Source organism: Propithecus coquereli, unplaced genomic scaffold, assembly GCF_000956105.1.
Source record: "Propithecus coquereli isolate 6110/MARCELLA unplaced genomic scaffold, Pcoq_1.0 Scaffold195, whole genome shotgun sequence".
Classification (NCBI taxonomy): Eukaryota; Metazoa; Chordata; class Mammalia; order Primates; family Indriidae; genus Propithecus; species Propithecus coquereli.
In genome coordinates, this window is record NW_012144411.1 from 2,556,070 (window position 1) to 2,573,651 (window position 17,582).

The 17,582-nt window shown below is 34.7% G+C and overlaps 1 protein-coding gene across 1 annotated transcript in view; it reads right to left on the reverse strand.

The window, feature by feature from the left end:
* SCLT1 (sodium channel and clathrin linker 1) overlaps positions 1-17,582 on the reverse strand; it is a 214,721-nt gene that overhangs the window by 59,972 nt on the left and 137,167 nt on the right. The window contains exons 15-17 of the mRNA XM_012643284.1: positions 14,036-14,232; positions 12,761-12,773; positions 88-112 (exon numbers count right to left, since the gene is read on the reverse strand). Of these exons, the coding sequence (XP_012498738.1) occupies positions 88-112; positions 12,761-12,773; positions 14,036-14,232 (235 nt within the window). The remainder of the gene's footprint in view (positions 1-87; positions 113-12,760; positions 12,774-14,035; positions 14,233-17,582) is intronic.

A 17,582-nucleotide genomic window follows, 5' to 3' on the forward strand; every position in this document is an offset into this window, starting at 1 on the left:
TGGGGTTTTCTAGATATAATATCATGTCATCAGCAAATAGTGAGAGTTTGATCTCTTCTGTTCCCATTCGTATGCCTTTAATCCCACTCTCTTGTGTGTGTGTTTTTTTCAGCTACCTTGAGCTGAATGGGTGAAGGTACAGAGAGAATAATGAGTTCCATTCAACCAGGACTGTGTTTGGCCACGGAAGAAGGGAAGAAAGGGCAGGAGAGCAGATGATAATTATCCCTGTTGATCCTTTCTAAAATTGTGTTCTCTCAAAAATATATACAATGTCTATTCCCTTTTTCTGCTTTATTTTTTTAGTATTATTATCACGTTATTATTAATAAATATAATTATTATTAAATTTCTCTTATTTACTGTCTCCCCCATATAATGAAAGCTCTATGAGGGCAGGGGTTTTTGCCTGTTTTGTTCACTGCTATTGTCTTTTTATTTTTTATTTTTTATTTTTTTTGAGACAGAGTCTCACTCTTTTTGCCCGGGCTAGAGTGAGTGCCGTGGCGTCAGCCTAGCTCACAGCAACCTCAAACTCCTGGGCTCAAGCAATCCTTCTGTCTCAGCCTCCCGAGTAGCTGGGACTACAGGCATGTGCCACCACGCCCAGCTAATTTTTTCTATATATTTTTAGTTGTCCAGATAATTTCTTTCTATTTTTAGTAGAGACGGGGTCTCGCTCTTGCTCAGGCTGGTCTCGAACTCCTGAGCTCAAACAATCCGCCCGCCTCAGTCTCCCAGAGTGCTAGGATTACAGGCGTGAGCCACCACGCCCGGCCTGTTTTCATTTTCTTAATGGTGGCTTTTGAAGAGCAGAAGCTTTTACTATAATGTAGTCCACTTTATCAAGTTTTTTTCTTTTATAATTTGTTCTTGTGTCCTATGCAAGAAATTTTTGCTTATTACAAGATTTTTTTCAATTTGCTTCAAGAGGTTGTATTGTTTTCCTTTCTATGTTTAGGTCTATCTTCTCATCAGCTCATGGGACACTTTCTAAGATAGACAATGTTAGGCTGTAAAACAGGTCTTATCAAATTTTAAAAAATCAAAATTACACCATGTATCTTCTCAGAGGAAGAAAACTAGAAATCAATTCCAAGAGGAACTCTCAAAACTACACAAATACATGGAAATTAAACAACCTACTGATGTATGATTTTTTGGGTCAATGATATAATCAAAATGGAAACAAAATTTTTGAATTGAATAACAATGGTGACTCACGCTCCCCAAATTTCTGGGATACAAAAAAGCAGTGCAAAGAGGGAAATTCATAGACTTAAATACCTACATCAAAAGAAAGATCAAAAATTAACAACCTAATGTCATACCTTAAGGAACTAGAAAAAAGAAGAACAAACCAAATTCAAAGATAGCAGAAGAAAAGAAATAACAAAAATCGGAGAAGAACCAAATGGTATGGAAACTAAAAAACAATACAAAGGATCAACAAAACAAAAAGCTGTTTCTCTGAAGAGATAAAAAAAAAATTGATAGACCACTAGCTAGTTTAACCAGAAATAGAAGAGAAAGAATTCAAATTAGCTCAGTCAGAAATGAAAAAGGAGACATTACAACTAATACCACAGAAATATAAAAGAGCATCTGAGACTACTATGAACAAATCTATGCACATGAACTAGAAAATCTATAGGAAACGGATAAATTTTTGGAAATATATTACCTCCCAAGCTTGAATCAAGAAGAAATACAAATCCTGAACAGACCAATAATGAGTAGAAAGATTGGACCTGTAATAAAAATTCTCCCAACAAAAAAAAGCTGAGGACCAGATAGATTCACAGCCAAAGTCTACCAGACTTATTATACAAAGAAGAACTGGTACCTATCGTATTGAAACTGTTTCATAACATCAAGAAGGAGGTAATCCTCTCTAACTCATTCTACAAAGCCAGCACTACCCTGATACCAAAGCCAGGAAAGGACACAGCAAAAAAACCCAGAAAACTTCAGACCGATATCTCTCATGAACATAGACTGAAAAATCCTCAACAAAATGCTAGTAAACGCTTACATGGTAGTAATATTCACTGGGTGTTGAGGGGTGGGGGTGGATAAAGTCACAACTAATGGATGCAGTGAGCACTGTATGGGGGAAGGGCACAGCTCTATCCCTGGCTTGGGTGAGGCAAAGTCATATCTTGTAACCAAAATGTTTGTACCCCCATAATATCCCGAAATAAAAAAAAATGCTAGTAAACTAAATCCAATAGCACAATAAAAAGATAATTCATCATGATCAAGTGGGTGTTATCCAAGGTATGCAAGGATGGCTCAACATATGCAAATGAATAAATCTCATTCACCACATAAACAGAATTAAAAACAAAAACCATATGATCATCTCAATAGATGCAGAAAAAGCATTTGATAAAATCCAGCACCACTTCATGATAAAAACCCTTAACAAACTAGGCATAGAAGGAACATAGCTTAAAACAGTAAAAGCCATATATGACAAACCCACGGCCAACTTCATACTGAATAGAGAAAAGTAGAAAGCATTCCCCCTAAGAACCAGAATCAGACAAGGGTGCCCACTTTCACCAATTCTATTCAACACAGTATTGGAAGTCCTACTTCGAGCAATCAGGCTAGAGAAAGAAATAGAGGGCATCCAAATTGGAAGAAAGGAAGTCAAACTATACCTGTTTTCTGATGATATGATCAAATACCTAGAAAACCCTTACGACGCCTCCAAAAGACTCCTAGAATTAATAAATGAATTCAGCAAAGTCTCATGTAACAAAATTTACATACACAAATCAGTGGCATTTCTATATGCTAATAACAACCAAGTTGAGAATCAAATCAACAACTCAATTCCATTTACAATAGTTGCAAAAAAAAAAAAAAAAACCCTTGGAATATACTTAACCAAGGAGGTGAAAGATCTCTATCAGGAGAACTACAAACACCTGATGAAAGAAACTGCAGATGACACAAGCAAATGGAAAAGCATTCCATGTTCATGAATCAATACTGTGAAAATGTCCATACTGCCCAAAGTAATCTATAGATTCAATGCAATTCCTATCAAAACATCAATGTCATTTTTCAGAGAATTAAAAAAAAAAACCCTAAAATTCATATGGAACCAAAAGAACACAAATAGCAAAAGTAATCTTAAGCTAAAATAACAAATCTGGAGGCATTATATTACCTCACTTCAAATTATACTACAAGGTAATAGTAACCAAAATAGCATGGTACTGGTATCAAAGCAGACACATAGATCAATGGAATAGAATCGAGAACCCAGAAATAAAGCCAAACACCTACAACCAAATGATCTTCAACAAAGCAGAAAAAAGGTATATACTGGGAGAAGGACACTCTATTCAATAAATGATGCTGGGAAAATTGGTTAGCCAGATGGAGAAGAATGAAATGGGATCCCTATCTCTCACCATATATAAAAATTAACTCAAGATGGATTAAAGCCTTAAGTGTAAGACCTGAAACCATAAAAATATTGGAAGAAAACTTAGAAAAAATCCTCAACATTGGTGTAGGTAAAGAATTTATGAGTAAGACCTCAAAAGCAAATGCAACAAAACTGAAAATAAATAAATGGGACAATTAAATTAAAAAGCTTCTGCAAAGCAGAAGATATACTCAACAGAGTAAATAGACAAGCTATGGAATGAGAGTAAATAGTTGTAAGCTACACATTTGACAAAGGCCTAATATCCAGAATCTACAAAGAACTCAAATCAGTAAGATAAAAACAAATATCTCCATTAAAAACTGGGCAAAAGGCATGAACAGACATTTTTCAAAATAAGAGAAACAAATGGCTAAAAAACATATGAAAAGTGGTCAACATCACTAATCACTAGGGAAATGTAAATCAAAATTATAATGAGATACCACCTTACCCCTGTCAGAATGGCCATTGTCAAAAAGTCAAAAAACAAGAGATGCTGGTGCAGATGTGGTGAAAAGGGAATGCTTATATACTGTTGGCGGGAATGTAAGTTACTGCAACCTTTACGGAAAATAGTATGTAGATTTCTCAAAGAACTAAAAGGAGATATACCATTCGATCCAGCAATCCCACTACTGGGTAGCTACCCCTAGGAAAATAAGTCATTTTATAAAAAAGACACTTGCACCCATATGTTTATCACAGCACAGTTCACAATTGCAAAGATAAGGAACCAACCTAAGTGACCACCAATGGATGAGTGGATAAAGAAAATGTTATACACACACACACACACACACACACACACACACATACATACACACACACACATACACACACACACACGCGCCATGGAATACTAATTAGCTATCAAAAAGAATAAAATAAGGTCTTTTGCAGAAACTTGGATGGAAGTGGAGCCATTTTCTTAAGTGAAGTAACCCAGGAATAAAAAGCAAATACTGCATGTTCTCACTTATAACTGGGAGGTAAGCAATGGGCATGGGGGACGTGGGGGTGAGCATGATCATAAAGAGTAACTTGATGGACACTGGAGACTCAGAGGGAGAGGGTGGGAGGAGGATGAGGGATAAAGAATTACCTACTGGGTAGAAAGTACACTACTCAGGTGATGGGTACATTAAAAGCCTAGACTTCTCCACTATCCAATTCAGCTATGCAACAAAAATCACTTATACCCCCTATTTAATCTATTTAAATTAAAAAAAAAAAGAAAAAGAAAAAGTGATGATAGATAACTTAGGAGACTAGGTCACAAAGGGTGCTCTCTCTTGGGTTGTTTGCTCTGTGGCAAGACAGCTGCCATGTCATGAGGATAATCAAGCTTCTCTCTGGAGAGGCCATGTGGCAAGGAACAGGTTTCTGGACATAAATAGGGAGTTAGATCTTTTGTCAACAATCATGTGGATGAGCTGGGAAGTAGACCCTCTAGCCCTCAACAATTTTCCAGATGACATTTTGATTGCAACCTCACAAGATACCTTGAGCCAGAGTCACCAAGATAAGTCATTCTCAAAATTCTTGACTCATGAAATTATAAAATAATAAATATTGTCTTTAAGACTTTAAATTTTGGAGTAATTTGTTACCTAGCAATAGATAACTAATGCAGTTCCAGAGTAATAGAATTGGGAATTGAAAGACAGAAGGCATTTCAAAAGAAGAATGAATGGTATTTGGTTGTTGAAAGAGGATGAAAGCAAAGAATGAGTCAAAGATGACTACAGCGTTTTATATCTAGGAATTAGGGAAACAGTTGTATCAATAACACAGAAAAGACTGTTCAAAGTAGAAATCTTATTTGGAAGATGTAATATTGTAAATTAGGTTTTGGAATGTAGAAATTAGAATACTAACAAGATATACAATAAATGTCCTATAGACAGTTACGAAATTAGTACAAGTAGCAGGTAAGATGTAGAGCTGTAGGGGGTGTGGTGAAGAATTCAACAGAGAGATGATAATTAATAGCATATGAATGAATATCTTTTTTATAAAAATAATTTGAGAAGATCAGAAGGCCTAGTTCCTTTGAAGCTTATATGTGAGCACATAAAGATAAAAAGTAAAAGAAAAATTATTGAAACATCTGGATAAAATCAGCTTGATAAAACATAGGGAAGAAGAGGAATAGAGAAAGAAAAAACTATTTGCACTTTAAATACAGGCGTAGGCATCTAAAACCCTTTAAGAGAAGGTGGGGGGGGGAGAGAGAGAGAGAGAGAGACAGACAGACAGACACTAGGCAGTTTTTTTTAGAAGCAGAAATTGTAAATTTCTTTTTTCCACTCCAAATGGGTGAAATTGAGAGCTTCAGAAGAAAGAGATTAGTAATTCAGCAATGATGCTGGTAATGAAAGTCTTCAATAGTGAAGAACAAATCAAAATAATCTCTGTGGGAATTGTTGTATCTTAAAAGCCAACAAATGCAGATATATTTCATTATATAAACATGTGCTAGTACAGAATTTTAAACCAGAAATCATTAAAGATGTCATTTACTATTAATATTAATTTTTGGTTACAAATGTATTTATGTTCCAGTAAATATGGTCCTCCAAAATTCTTACTTACTGCTGAGCTTTGAATCTTTTTTTCTGTGGCTTATTTCCTACCTTAAACTCTCAAGCCAGATCATTATGTTTATCCATAAAATCTATTATATTTCTCAATATTTGAAAACTGGGTTTGAGTAATTAAGGAAGCTTTTTATTATCTTGATTTAGCTCTTCAGAAAGAATTTTACCAAAAGATGGGTGACTTTACAATCTAGTATCACCTTGTTAATATCATAGTAGGTACTATAATCATTTAGTGATTGTACCAAATAATGATAGCTACTAGGGTTTCATTTTTTTTTTTTTTTTTTTTAGGGTTTCATGTTTTGAGATTTACTCTGTATATTTTCAGTTTATCCTTTTTTTTTTTTTTTTTTTTTTTACGATTATAGCCCATCTGGTTTACTATCACTGATATAGTTCTCTATCTTCCTCTAAATTAATTCAAGTCTCCTTTCTCATCTCCACTCTCTGTTTTAATCTTTTGCATGTGCCACATGTGGGAACACCTTTCTTTTATACTCATGCCAGATCTCTGCCTCAGTTTATGTTTTGGAGGTGAAATAATTCATGACAATCATAGATTTGTCTATAATTGAAGACAGAACTGAAATAAATTTTCTTTCTTATAGTATCTACTTTTTTTCTTTTTTTCAAAAGGAGGAACCATCGTGGAGCATTTAAAATAAGATTTAGTAATAAAAATTCAGTTTATAGGACATTTATTACAGAAATTAAGGTGTTTGTTGGTCAAATATATTTAACCTTATATTAATATATTAAAATATGCATTTATAAAATCTAAGATCTATATAACTTAAAATCTAAAGATGAATTCAGCAAAGTTGCAGGATACAAAATCGACACACAAAAATCAGTAGCATTTCTATACACTGATCGGTGATCTATCTGAAAATGAAATCAAGAAAATAATCCCATTTACAATAGCTACTGAAACATTAAAATAACTGGGAATAAATTTAACCAAGGAGGTGAAAGATCTCTATACTGAAAACTATAAAAAAAATTGATGAAAGAAACTGAAGAAGACACAAATAATTGGAAAGATATTCTGTGTTTATAGACTGGAAGAATTAATATTGTTAAAATGTCCACAATACTCAAAGTGATCTGATTCAATGCAATCTTATCAAAATTCCAATGACATTTTTCACAGAAATAGAAAAAACAATCCTAAAATTTGTATAGAACCACAAAAGACCCCAAACAGCCAAACCATTTTTTTTTATTTGTTAGTTGTTTAAAAATTTTATTTATTTTTTGAGACAGAGTCTCATTCTGTCACCCAGGCTAGAGTGCAGTGGTGCGATCATGGCTCACTGAAATCTCAAACTCCTGGGTTCAAGAAATCCTCTTGCCTCAGCCTCCCAAGTAGCTAGGACTACAGGGGCATACCACCATGCCCAGCTAATTTTTAAATTTTTTGTAGAGATGAGGTTTCATTATATTGCCCAGGCTGGTCTCCAACTCCTTGCCCCAAGCGATTCTCCCATCTTGGCCTCCTACAGTGCTAGGATTACAGGCATGAGCCATTGTACCTTGCCCAGCCAAATAAATTTTGAGAAAGAAAAGCAAAGCTGGAGCCATTATACTAGCTGACTTCAAAATATACTACAAAGCTATAGTAATCAAACAGCATGGTAGGGGCATAAAAACAGAAATAAATTCACCCATTTATGGACAACTGACTTTCAACAAAGGTGCCGTGAACACACAATGGGGAAAGGACAGTCTGTTCAATAGATGGTGATGGAACAAAAATCAACTCAAAATGGATGAAAGACTTAAACATAAGACCTAGAATTGTAAAACTACTAGACTAAAACACAGGGGAAGAGTTCCATGACAATGGTCTGGGCAATGATTTTTTAGATAGATGCCCAAAAGAAGAGGCAAGAAAAGCAAATATAGACAAATGGGATTATATCAAACTAAAAAGTTTTTGCCCAGCAAAGGAAAGAACAGAGTAAAGAAAGACAACACATGGAATGGATGAAAATATTTGCAAACCACATATCTGATAAAGGATTAATACGTAAAATATATGAGGAATTTAAACAATTCAACAGTAAGAAGACAAGTAATCTAATTAAAAAATGGGCAAAGGATCTGAATAGACATACCTCAAAAGAAGACATATGAATGGCCAACAGGTATATGAAAAATGCTCAATTTTACTAATAATTAGGAAAATGCTAATTAATGAGCTATCATCTCACACCTGTTGGAATGGCTATTATCAAAAAGACAAAAGATAACAAGTGTTGGCCAGGATGTGGAGAAAAAGGAACCCTATACACTATTGAGAAGTAACTTAGTACAGCCATTATGGAAAGCAGTATGAAGGGCCTTCCAAAAATTAAAAATAGAACTACCATATGATCCAGCAATACTACTTCTGGGTATACATCTAAAGGAAATGAAGTCAATATGTCAAAGAGATATCTGCACTCCCATGTTTACTGCAACATTATTCACAATAGCCAAGATACGAAATCAACTTAAGTGTCCATCAATGAATGGATGGATAAAGATAATGTGGTATATGTACAAAATGGAATATTATTCAGCCTTTGAAAAGTAGGAAATTCTACAATTTGTGACAACATGGATGAAACTGGAAGACAGTATACTAAGTGAAATAAGCCAGGCACACAAAGACAAATACACCATATGATCTCACTTATATGTGGAATCTAAAAAGGTCGAACTCATAGAGATAGAGGGAAGAATGGTAGTTACCACAGCTTGGGGGAGTGAGTGATGGGTGGAGAGATGTTGGTCATAGGATATAAAATTTGAGTTAGATAGTAGGAATAAGTTCAAGATCTACTGTACAACAAGGTGGCTAGAATGAAGCTGGGGCCTTGAATCCTTAAATTCTGCTATGCTTTCTTTGCCAGTAGAAACAGTCCTTCCACCCTATTTGGGAAGGTAAGTCTTCCTTACCTGAAGAATTTGTAATGGGAGGACATTGCCTTGCAAGGCATAGGTGGTTCTCCTTAGGATTTACCCTACCCTCACTCACTGCTTCTAAACCTACAGCCAGACTCAAGTCTATCTTGCTCTAGAGGATGAACTACAAGACATGATCTGTGAGGAGGGAGAATACACCAAAATAATTATATGATTTTGCCAATTTTATATATGGAGAGAAACCTTGGGAGTGTATGTGAGAATGGATCCTATGGGTGCTAGATTATAGTCGAAAGAATAAAATGTTGGATTGGCCCAAATTTATCAATATGGGCTCACAAAATAGATATTCTGGAATCACTGTGTTAGCTTGAGTATCTCAAGTTTGCTTAGTTAGATGAATGAAATTTGTACTTAAACGTGACCTATACTGAAATGTCATAAGTTTCTTTGTATAATGTAGAGCAGAGTTTCCCAGCCTTGGCACTACTGACATTTTGGGCTAGAAAATGTTTTGTAGTGGGAGGCTGTCCCGTGCATTGTAGGATGTTTGACACCATGCCCAGTCTCTATATACAAGATGCTAGGAGCATTTCTTAATGTCTCCAGATATTGAGACAAATATTTGGGGGTAGTAGACGGGAGAAGAGAGCAAAATCATCCCCATTTGAGAACTTCTGGTATAAAGGAAGTTACCAAAGGATTAGGGAGATCAGAAGGTTAGAGCGGATTTTTAAAATATAAAACCAGCTCAACAATCCTTCAACTCTGTCCCTCAGAAGCATCCAGAGGACATTCTCTTCACCAAGACTGCGAGCCCAGAGAGCTCTGTGGTGGCTATTCTCTGTGGGACAGAAACAACAGTGGGACCTGCTTCCATGGAACTGGGATCCCTGAATTCAGTGAAAGTGATAGAATTCTCAATGGCAATGGCAAGGTAGTGGCATTAAATTTCAAAGACAATGTGGGCATGGTTACTGAAATGGGTAGTAGAATTAAAGCAGTAATCAGTCTTATCTGCAGAGGTCTTTGGGTTTTGCTAGTTTGATCACTGTGTTTTTCAAACTGAAACAGATGGGCAGCCTACTAAAGTCTTACTTGATTTACTGAAGTAGAAAAGCTCTAGCTCTTGTGAGTTGCAGTCTGATTTGAATCACTACGAGAGTTACGATCCTTCGACCAGCTCTCACGTTTGGACCCTTGAATGAAGGAAGGTGGGCTGGAAGCAGGTCCCTTTGAAGAAGAACCCTGTTATACACCCATATATACTTCCTCCTGGCCTTCACCTAACAAAAGACCTGTGAAGAGTTGGCAGGGTGACTATGCAATGGGGAAGAGGAAATCCAGACATTTTCAGGATTACTAGACATTGTTGTTGAACTGACAAATTTCTGGAGACCCCAGAAATTGCACTGTGGTTCACCAACCAGAGAAGAGATTCTTTTAGGACAGGCCATTAATGGAGTTTTGGCTTGGGCAGTTTCACAGTGGGCTAAGCATGTCCATAATCTTACCCTGTGGTTATTTCCCTGGTTCTGAGATACATAATTGGTATAGACATACTGAGCAACAGGCAAAATCCCCATACTGGTTCTCTAATCAGTGAAGCAAGGGCTCTTATGGTGTGAAAGATCAAATGGCAATTGATAAAGTATAGCAAGTAAAGGTAGAATAAATGCTTATTTTTTCCCTTTATTCATATTTTTTCAGAATGAATTGGTTCCATATCACCTTCCAAAGGTGACCAAAGACTTTTTTCTTTATTTAATACCATTTTGAAGTTATGGATGTTTAAAATATATTTGAAATGTTTCAATTTACTGCAGATATTCTTTTTGATGTTCAAATTGCCCCCACATGGGCCAGTGGGGGCCTTCTCAAATCGGCCTGTGGGTCCTTTTGTATTTATTACATGACCTCAGTTGCTACGATGAAGTGTTTTCTAGTCTCATCTTATACTTTCCTTTTCCAAATCACTCAGCTCTAAGAAGCCCTGGTTTCTTTTGGGAAACCTCATTGCAACTGAATATGGAGTCATGTTTTTACTGTCCACTGAAAGGACTGAGCTGGGAAATACACATTTTTTAAAGAGTAAAACACATCTTGACTTCATATACTCATATTTCCAATTCCTATTTAGAATTACAAGTTTATTCAATTTGAGTTTCTTTTCTTTTATGATGAAAATTTTGGTTCTTAAAGACATTTATATAATTACTAAACTGCTTTATCCTATGAGTTTCAGAATACCACCACCAATATTATTTCTAACAATACGACTACTATAAACAGTTTATGATATTTTGCACTTCCTTTCATTCTTAAGATTTATCCCCTTAGGGATATAGAATCTAATTGCTATGTTTAATATCACTTGAAATAATTCATCTGTGTAGTCAACTTCCTAAATAATTAAGTTAATTTATTTAATTTTACTTTTGATTCTTAGGTATTCTTTTTAAAATTTTGATTTAATTTGCAAAATAGTGATATAAACATTAAGATTATTCCAAAGTTAAGCTTATAAATCTACAAAACAAAGGTCATTTAAAAAAGTCTATCCCCTCTCTCCTCTCATAGATTACCAATTTAATTATTTTTTGGCTCACCTCTTCATTTTTAAAACTAGAAATGTGTTCACATATATATATAATGTGTTTGTTTATATATGTATATACATACAAACACACACACGGGTGCATGCATACTCCCCACTCTTAGATAAAGGGTGGAATATTTAACATACTTGCTTTTTTACTTAATATAATTCAGATATTGCTCCATGTGCTAGGATTCTGACTGGAATATGACACTAATCTATAGATAGATGGTGTAGATAATGATATAATTATAACAGTATTCCAATCAATTAACATGGTCTATCCCTCTATTTACTTACGCTTTCTTAATCATTCTTAATATTATTTACAATTTTCAAAGAGAAGCCTTACATATTGTTTGTTAGATTTATTTCTAGGTATTTGATGTTTTTTGATGCAATTATAAATGTTACTATTTTTAAAGTATAATTTTCGAGATGTTTGTTGCTGGTATATAGATATACAATTGGTTTTTATATATTTGCCTAATAATTTGTCTACCAATTATTTAGGAATTTTTACATATTCAACCATGTTGTCTCTTAAGGATGACTGTTTTCTTTTTCTTTTCCAGTTTGTTAATGCTTTATTTTTTTCTTGCATAGTGCACTTATTAGGAGTTCAGTACAAAGATTAATAGAAGTAATAAGAGTGGACTTCCTTGTCATCTTCTCAATCTTCAAAGGAATGTTATTAACATTATTTTTTTGCCATTAAGAATAATGTTTGCTGTAGGAAAATACCTTCACAAATTAAGGAAATTCTATTTCTAGTTTGCTAAGAGGTATTTTGGGAAAAAAAAATCCATGAATTAATATTAAATTTTATCAAATGCTTTTTCTGTATCTATGAAGAAGACCTTACGATTTTTCTTTTTGAATAAGTTAATGTGGTAAATTATATAAATTGATTTTCTAATGTTATAACAACTTTGCATTCCTGAGATAGAGCCAAACTGGCAATAATTTTTGTTAGTTTGCTAATGCTCTTAGTAGATCCTTTTTATAATTCATCTAACATTTTTAGTTGTGGTGTAGGGTTGGTCCAATTCCCTAGCTCACCATTAACTGGAAACAGAAATTCTCTTTCATCATGAATTTATGAAAGAATGAATTTATAATAAATACATTTCATTCCAGCATTCCACCAAAACTTCTCTTATAGTTAACAAAGAACATTGCATACTGCCAAACTGAAAGGTCCATTCTCAGTCCTCACTGTACTCAACCAGTTAATAGCTTCTTATAAAACATAATGGTTAAGATCATATTGTCTTTACCCAAAATGAATTTGAAACCAGGATCTGTGACTTCATTAGCTATGTGACCTTGTACAAGTTAATCTCCCTTGACCTCAGTTTCCCTATCTGTAAAACAAAATTATAATGTTATATACTTTGTAGGGTTGTTGTGAAGATTAAGTACTTGTAAGTTGCTTAGAACACACACATTAAGCGTTCAATAAATATTACCAATTATTGCTTATTCCCTTTCTGAAGATTTTTAAAACCATTTTGTCTTGATTCCTATTTCTCTGGATATACTTTCTCAGTCTCTTTCAGTGGAATCTTCCTCTTTCTAAACTTTACATTTTGGAACTAGTCCTCAGAGAGCTTCATTTCTTTATCTATATTCCTTTTCAAAATGTTCTCATTCCATGATGTATGTCAATGATTCACAAATTTATAGCTCCTGCTGCAATCTCTCCCCTGAATGCCAAACTTACATACACCATTGACTGGTTGATATCCTGACTTAAATGTCTTTTGGGCACCTCATATTTAACATGGCTCAAAGCAAACATTTTTTGATTATCTCCAACTCTAAAACATAGGCTAAGCAAACACCATTTCATATTTGGACTATTATAGGCTTCTTCTCCCTTCTTTTACCTTTGCCCCTCTAGAGTCTATACTTTTTTTTTAAAATAGATTTTTTAAAGAGCATTTTTAGGTTTACTAAAATATAGTCTATTCTTCATATGGCAAAGTCATCTGTTGAACATTTAAGTCTGATCACATCACTTTGCTCAAACCCCTCCAATGTGATTACCATCTTGAAGCTCTTGAGCTTTCCATCTCATTCAGTACAAAATCTCAAGTTCTTTCTAAGGAAGGGTCAGCAATGTTTTTCTTAAAGGGCCAGAGAACAAATATTTCAGGCTTTGCCAGACAAACAAATGCTATTGCAACTGTAGAACATAATATATGGTTTACCACTATGCAAATAGTACTAAGCTTCTAAATAAAAATTATTTTATTTTATGGAATATGTATAAAATTTACAAAAATATACAGTATCTGTTTTGGTTCATAATGCTTAATAATTTTATAATAGTTCAATAAATATTTGCTGAATAAAAATATAAGACCCAGAATTATATATTTTTATAAAAAGATTATGGCAAGGATATAAACTATAGTTTAAATCATTTCTTCTGTAAAACATGTCAAACAATAGTGGACTTACTTTAGATTACTGATTCTAATTTCTGCACTTTCAGTAAGTTTCTTTGTTTCTTCTTTCCACCTATTCGCTGCCTTCTGTTGAGTCGCTAAGAGATGCCGCAGTTCAATAGTGGAATTTCTATTACTGTCTTCCATCTCTCTCAACTGAACTTCATACCCATGTTCCTTTATTGAAAATTCATGTTCCATTGTACTGATCTAAGGAATAAAATAAACACAGTATCTTTTTCTTTTTTGTTATTTTAGGTGCTATACTGATCAATGATATACACAAAAGGAATTATTCATTGTGTTGTCTGAGGCATAGAAATGTTTGGATGAGAAATCTATGGAAGAAATCAAGTTTACAATTTGTCTTCATCACAAATGAAAATTTATCCTATATTATTAATATTATATAAATTTAGTGAAACTAGAATTACGATGAACTACAACTTTTTGCAACACTTTCCCCAACACCTTAAAAATGCCAGTAGGAAAAAAAGTATACTATTTAAAATAAAACTGCTCTCTTTATCTACTATTATATTTGTTACCACAATCCAAGGAAAGCATTCGTGCACTTAGTAACTGAGTTAGGTTTTTACTCAACTCACTTTTGATTTATATGCTAAATTTAAAACGGTCTTTCAAAGGTTTTTGTAAAGTCAAAGAAAATTATATACAGGAATTCCTTTAACACTTTAGTTGCAGTATTAATGAATGATGTATATTTTTTTCAGGAAGACAATATAAATAATGATTTTTCAGGATCTCATTTGGAAATGTCTTTAGTATATTTCTAAGAATTTATGTCATTATAGTAAAAGTACTTTAATGCAGAATAAACATACAAGTAAATGCTCTTTGTATACCTTAGAAACTTTCTTGACTGGGGTTCAGGGAGAGAATTAAGCCTTAATCCTTTAAGGCATCCAATGGATAAGCCTTCTTTTGCATGCATCTAGAATAGAATTACCTATTCTAGTGCCATCCTGGGGCAATTGAGAAAACAGTTACAAAAATAATTTTCTGTGTTTTGTGGTTCAGATAAAAAATCCTAGTAGGAAAAGGCTGCAAGATGATTTGACTTCTTTGGTATACTCTCAGGCTATCTTTATCTTGCTACACTAAAGAAATATTATTATAAAGAATATCTATTTGTGATGTTTTAAAGTAATGTGCTTTAAAAATGGCCACAGCTGGCTTGGAGTCTAGTAATTTGTTAAATATGGCAACTTTCAAATTCAAAAAAGAATGAATAAGAGACTCAAATTTACCAATTGAAAAAACACCAAACAAAGCCCAACAACAACAAAATCCTTGGCTCCTGGGAGCAAACTGCAAACATTCTGTCCTCGGCACTCTTGCTAAATGAACATGCTTCCTAAAACTCTTAAATTTGCTTTCTCAAATAGTACACAAGTAGAAATAAGACTATAAATACAGGAACTGGAAAAACAATCTTGGATTTACTACTTTTCTATCGCATTACTGCTGTGCAAGCCTTCTGAGGCCCTTGATCCCTGCTATCTTAATAATTTCTGAATTACTAGATTCTGCAAATTTAGATTTGAACCTGCACTTCCTCCTTCTCTGCCTCAATCTTCATTTCCTCTGGAGAAGCCGGTTCTAACATCTTAGCTGGAAAACAAAAAGTCCAGCTTCTGTCAGTGTCTGTTTCTTTCTCATATACATATTAAAAAACTGATCTAGGCATCTGTACACTTTTTAGAACTTTGCCTGCCTAGTTAACTCCCTATTACCACTGGGTAAATCTATTCGTAGTTTGACGAGATTTGCTCTAAGATCTGTCATGATAACCTGGTCCCTGCCTACTTCTACAACCTATCTTCTTCCCTTTGTTTTATTTCCACCACAATGCCTTCTCATTCTTAGACCCCTTTCATACGTTGTTTCTTTTCCCCAGAATAATCTTTCCCCTTCTGCTTATATTAGTTATTTCTACTCGACTTTTGGAACTTGGCTCAATTATTGCTTCTACAGGGAAATTCTCTTACCATCAATATTTTTTTTATTTTTTTTTTGAGACAGGGTCTCACTCTGTTGCTCAGGCTAGAGTGCCATGGCATCCACTTAGCTCACAACAACCTCAAACTCCTGGGCTCAAGCAATCTTCCTGCCTCAGCCTTCTGAGTAGCTGGGACTACAGGCACGTGCCACCATGCCCGGCTAAATTTTTCTATTTTTAGCTGTTTTGGCTAATTTCTTTCTATTTTTAGTAGAGACGAGGTCTCGTTCTTGCTCAGGCTGGTCTGGAACTGCTGAGCTCAAGCAATTCTCCTGCCACAGCCTCCCAGAGTGCTAGGATTACAGGCGTGAGCCACCACGCCCGGCCCTCTTACCATCATCAATCTTGACAAAGCCAGGCCCCTGTGTTCTAAGTTTTTTTTTTTTTTTTTTTTTAAGAGAGGGTCCTGCTCTATTGCCAGGCTGGAGTACAGTGGCATGATTACAGTTCACTGCAACTTCGAACTCCTGGGCTCAAGTAATCCTCTTGCCTTGGCCTCTCAAAGTGCAAGGATTACAGTTGTGAGTTGTGAGCCACTGCGCCCAGCCAAATTATAAGCTTTTAAGGAGGTGTACCATATCTGTTTTGTTTACCATCACATATTCAACATCTGGAACATAGTAAGGTTTCAAAACACATTTGCAGACTGAATGAATGATGGCTTTTTGGTGTTAAAATTCAGTCTTTTAACAAACCCCAGAGTCCTTAGTCAATACGCTTCCAAATGCTAAATTGGACAGGTCTCTGGTGATGTTGGAAGGCTAAGGGCCACAACAACTGGATCTCCTGTTACAAAAATTCCATTAATGATAAAATTCAGAATGTTGGGTAAGAAAAAGGGTTTTATGGTCTCCCTCCCTTGTTCCTTTGTGTCCTTTCTCTGCAGAGAAACACCTACACAAGTAGATAGTAGAATTGCTGAAAACTACGCCATTTTAACATTAAATTAATTAATTAATTAATTTTATTTAAATAGATTTGGGAGTACAATGCAGTTTTGTTACATGGATGTGCTATGTAGCAGTGAAGCTGGGCTTTCAGTGTCCCCAGCGCCCAGGGTATTTAGACCACTAAGAAATGGACAGCCTTGGCAAAAAGAAAGGGAGAGTTAAGAAAGGAGAAAGCTGGGGCTGAAAGGAATGCAGGGGTTTTAAGCTCAAATAAAAACTTCATATAATGAATTGTTAAGGTTTGCAGCCAACTGACCTCCTAAAATCTCACTGTCTTTATTTTTTTGGCTCCTCTTTCAGTTTATCTACTGAGGATCATACTCTTTTTCAAGCAGGAGACAGGAAGCAAAGCGTAGCACTAGGTTCTTATGTTGTCAAAGAAAGAATCAGTTACAAAGCAGCAATTTGTCTGAGAGCCTTCCTCTCCGATAAAACAGAATCAAAGCTACCTAGTCAGTCAAGAGGTTCTGTCCCTTAATTACCAATGCGTTGGTGAGATATATGGGGTAGATAAGCTTTCTGTCATTCTTTTTTTCTCCAAAACATCAGTTATTAATAGTATTCTGAAATGTTAAAGATGGATCAAA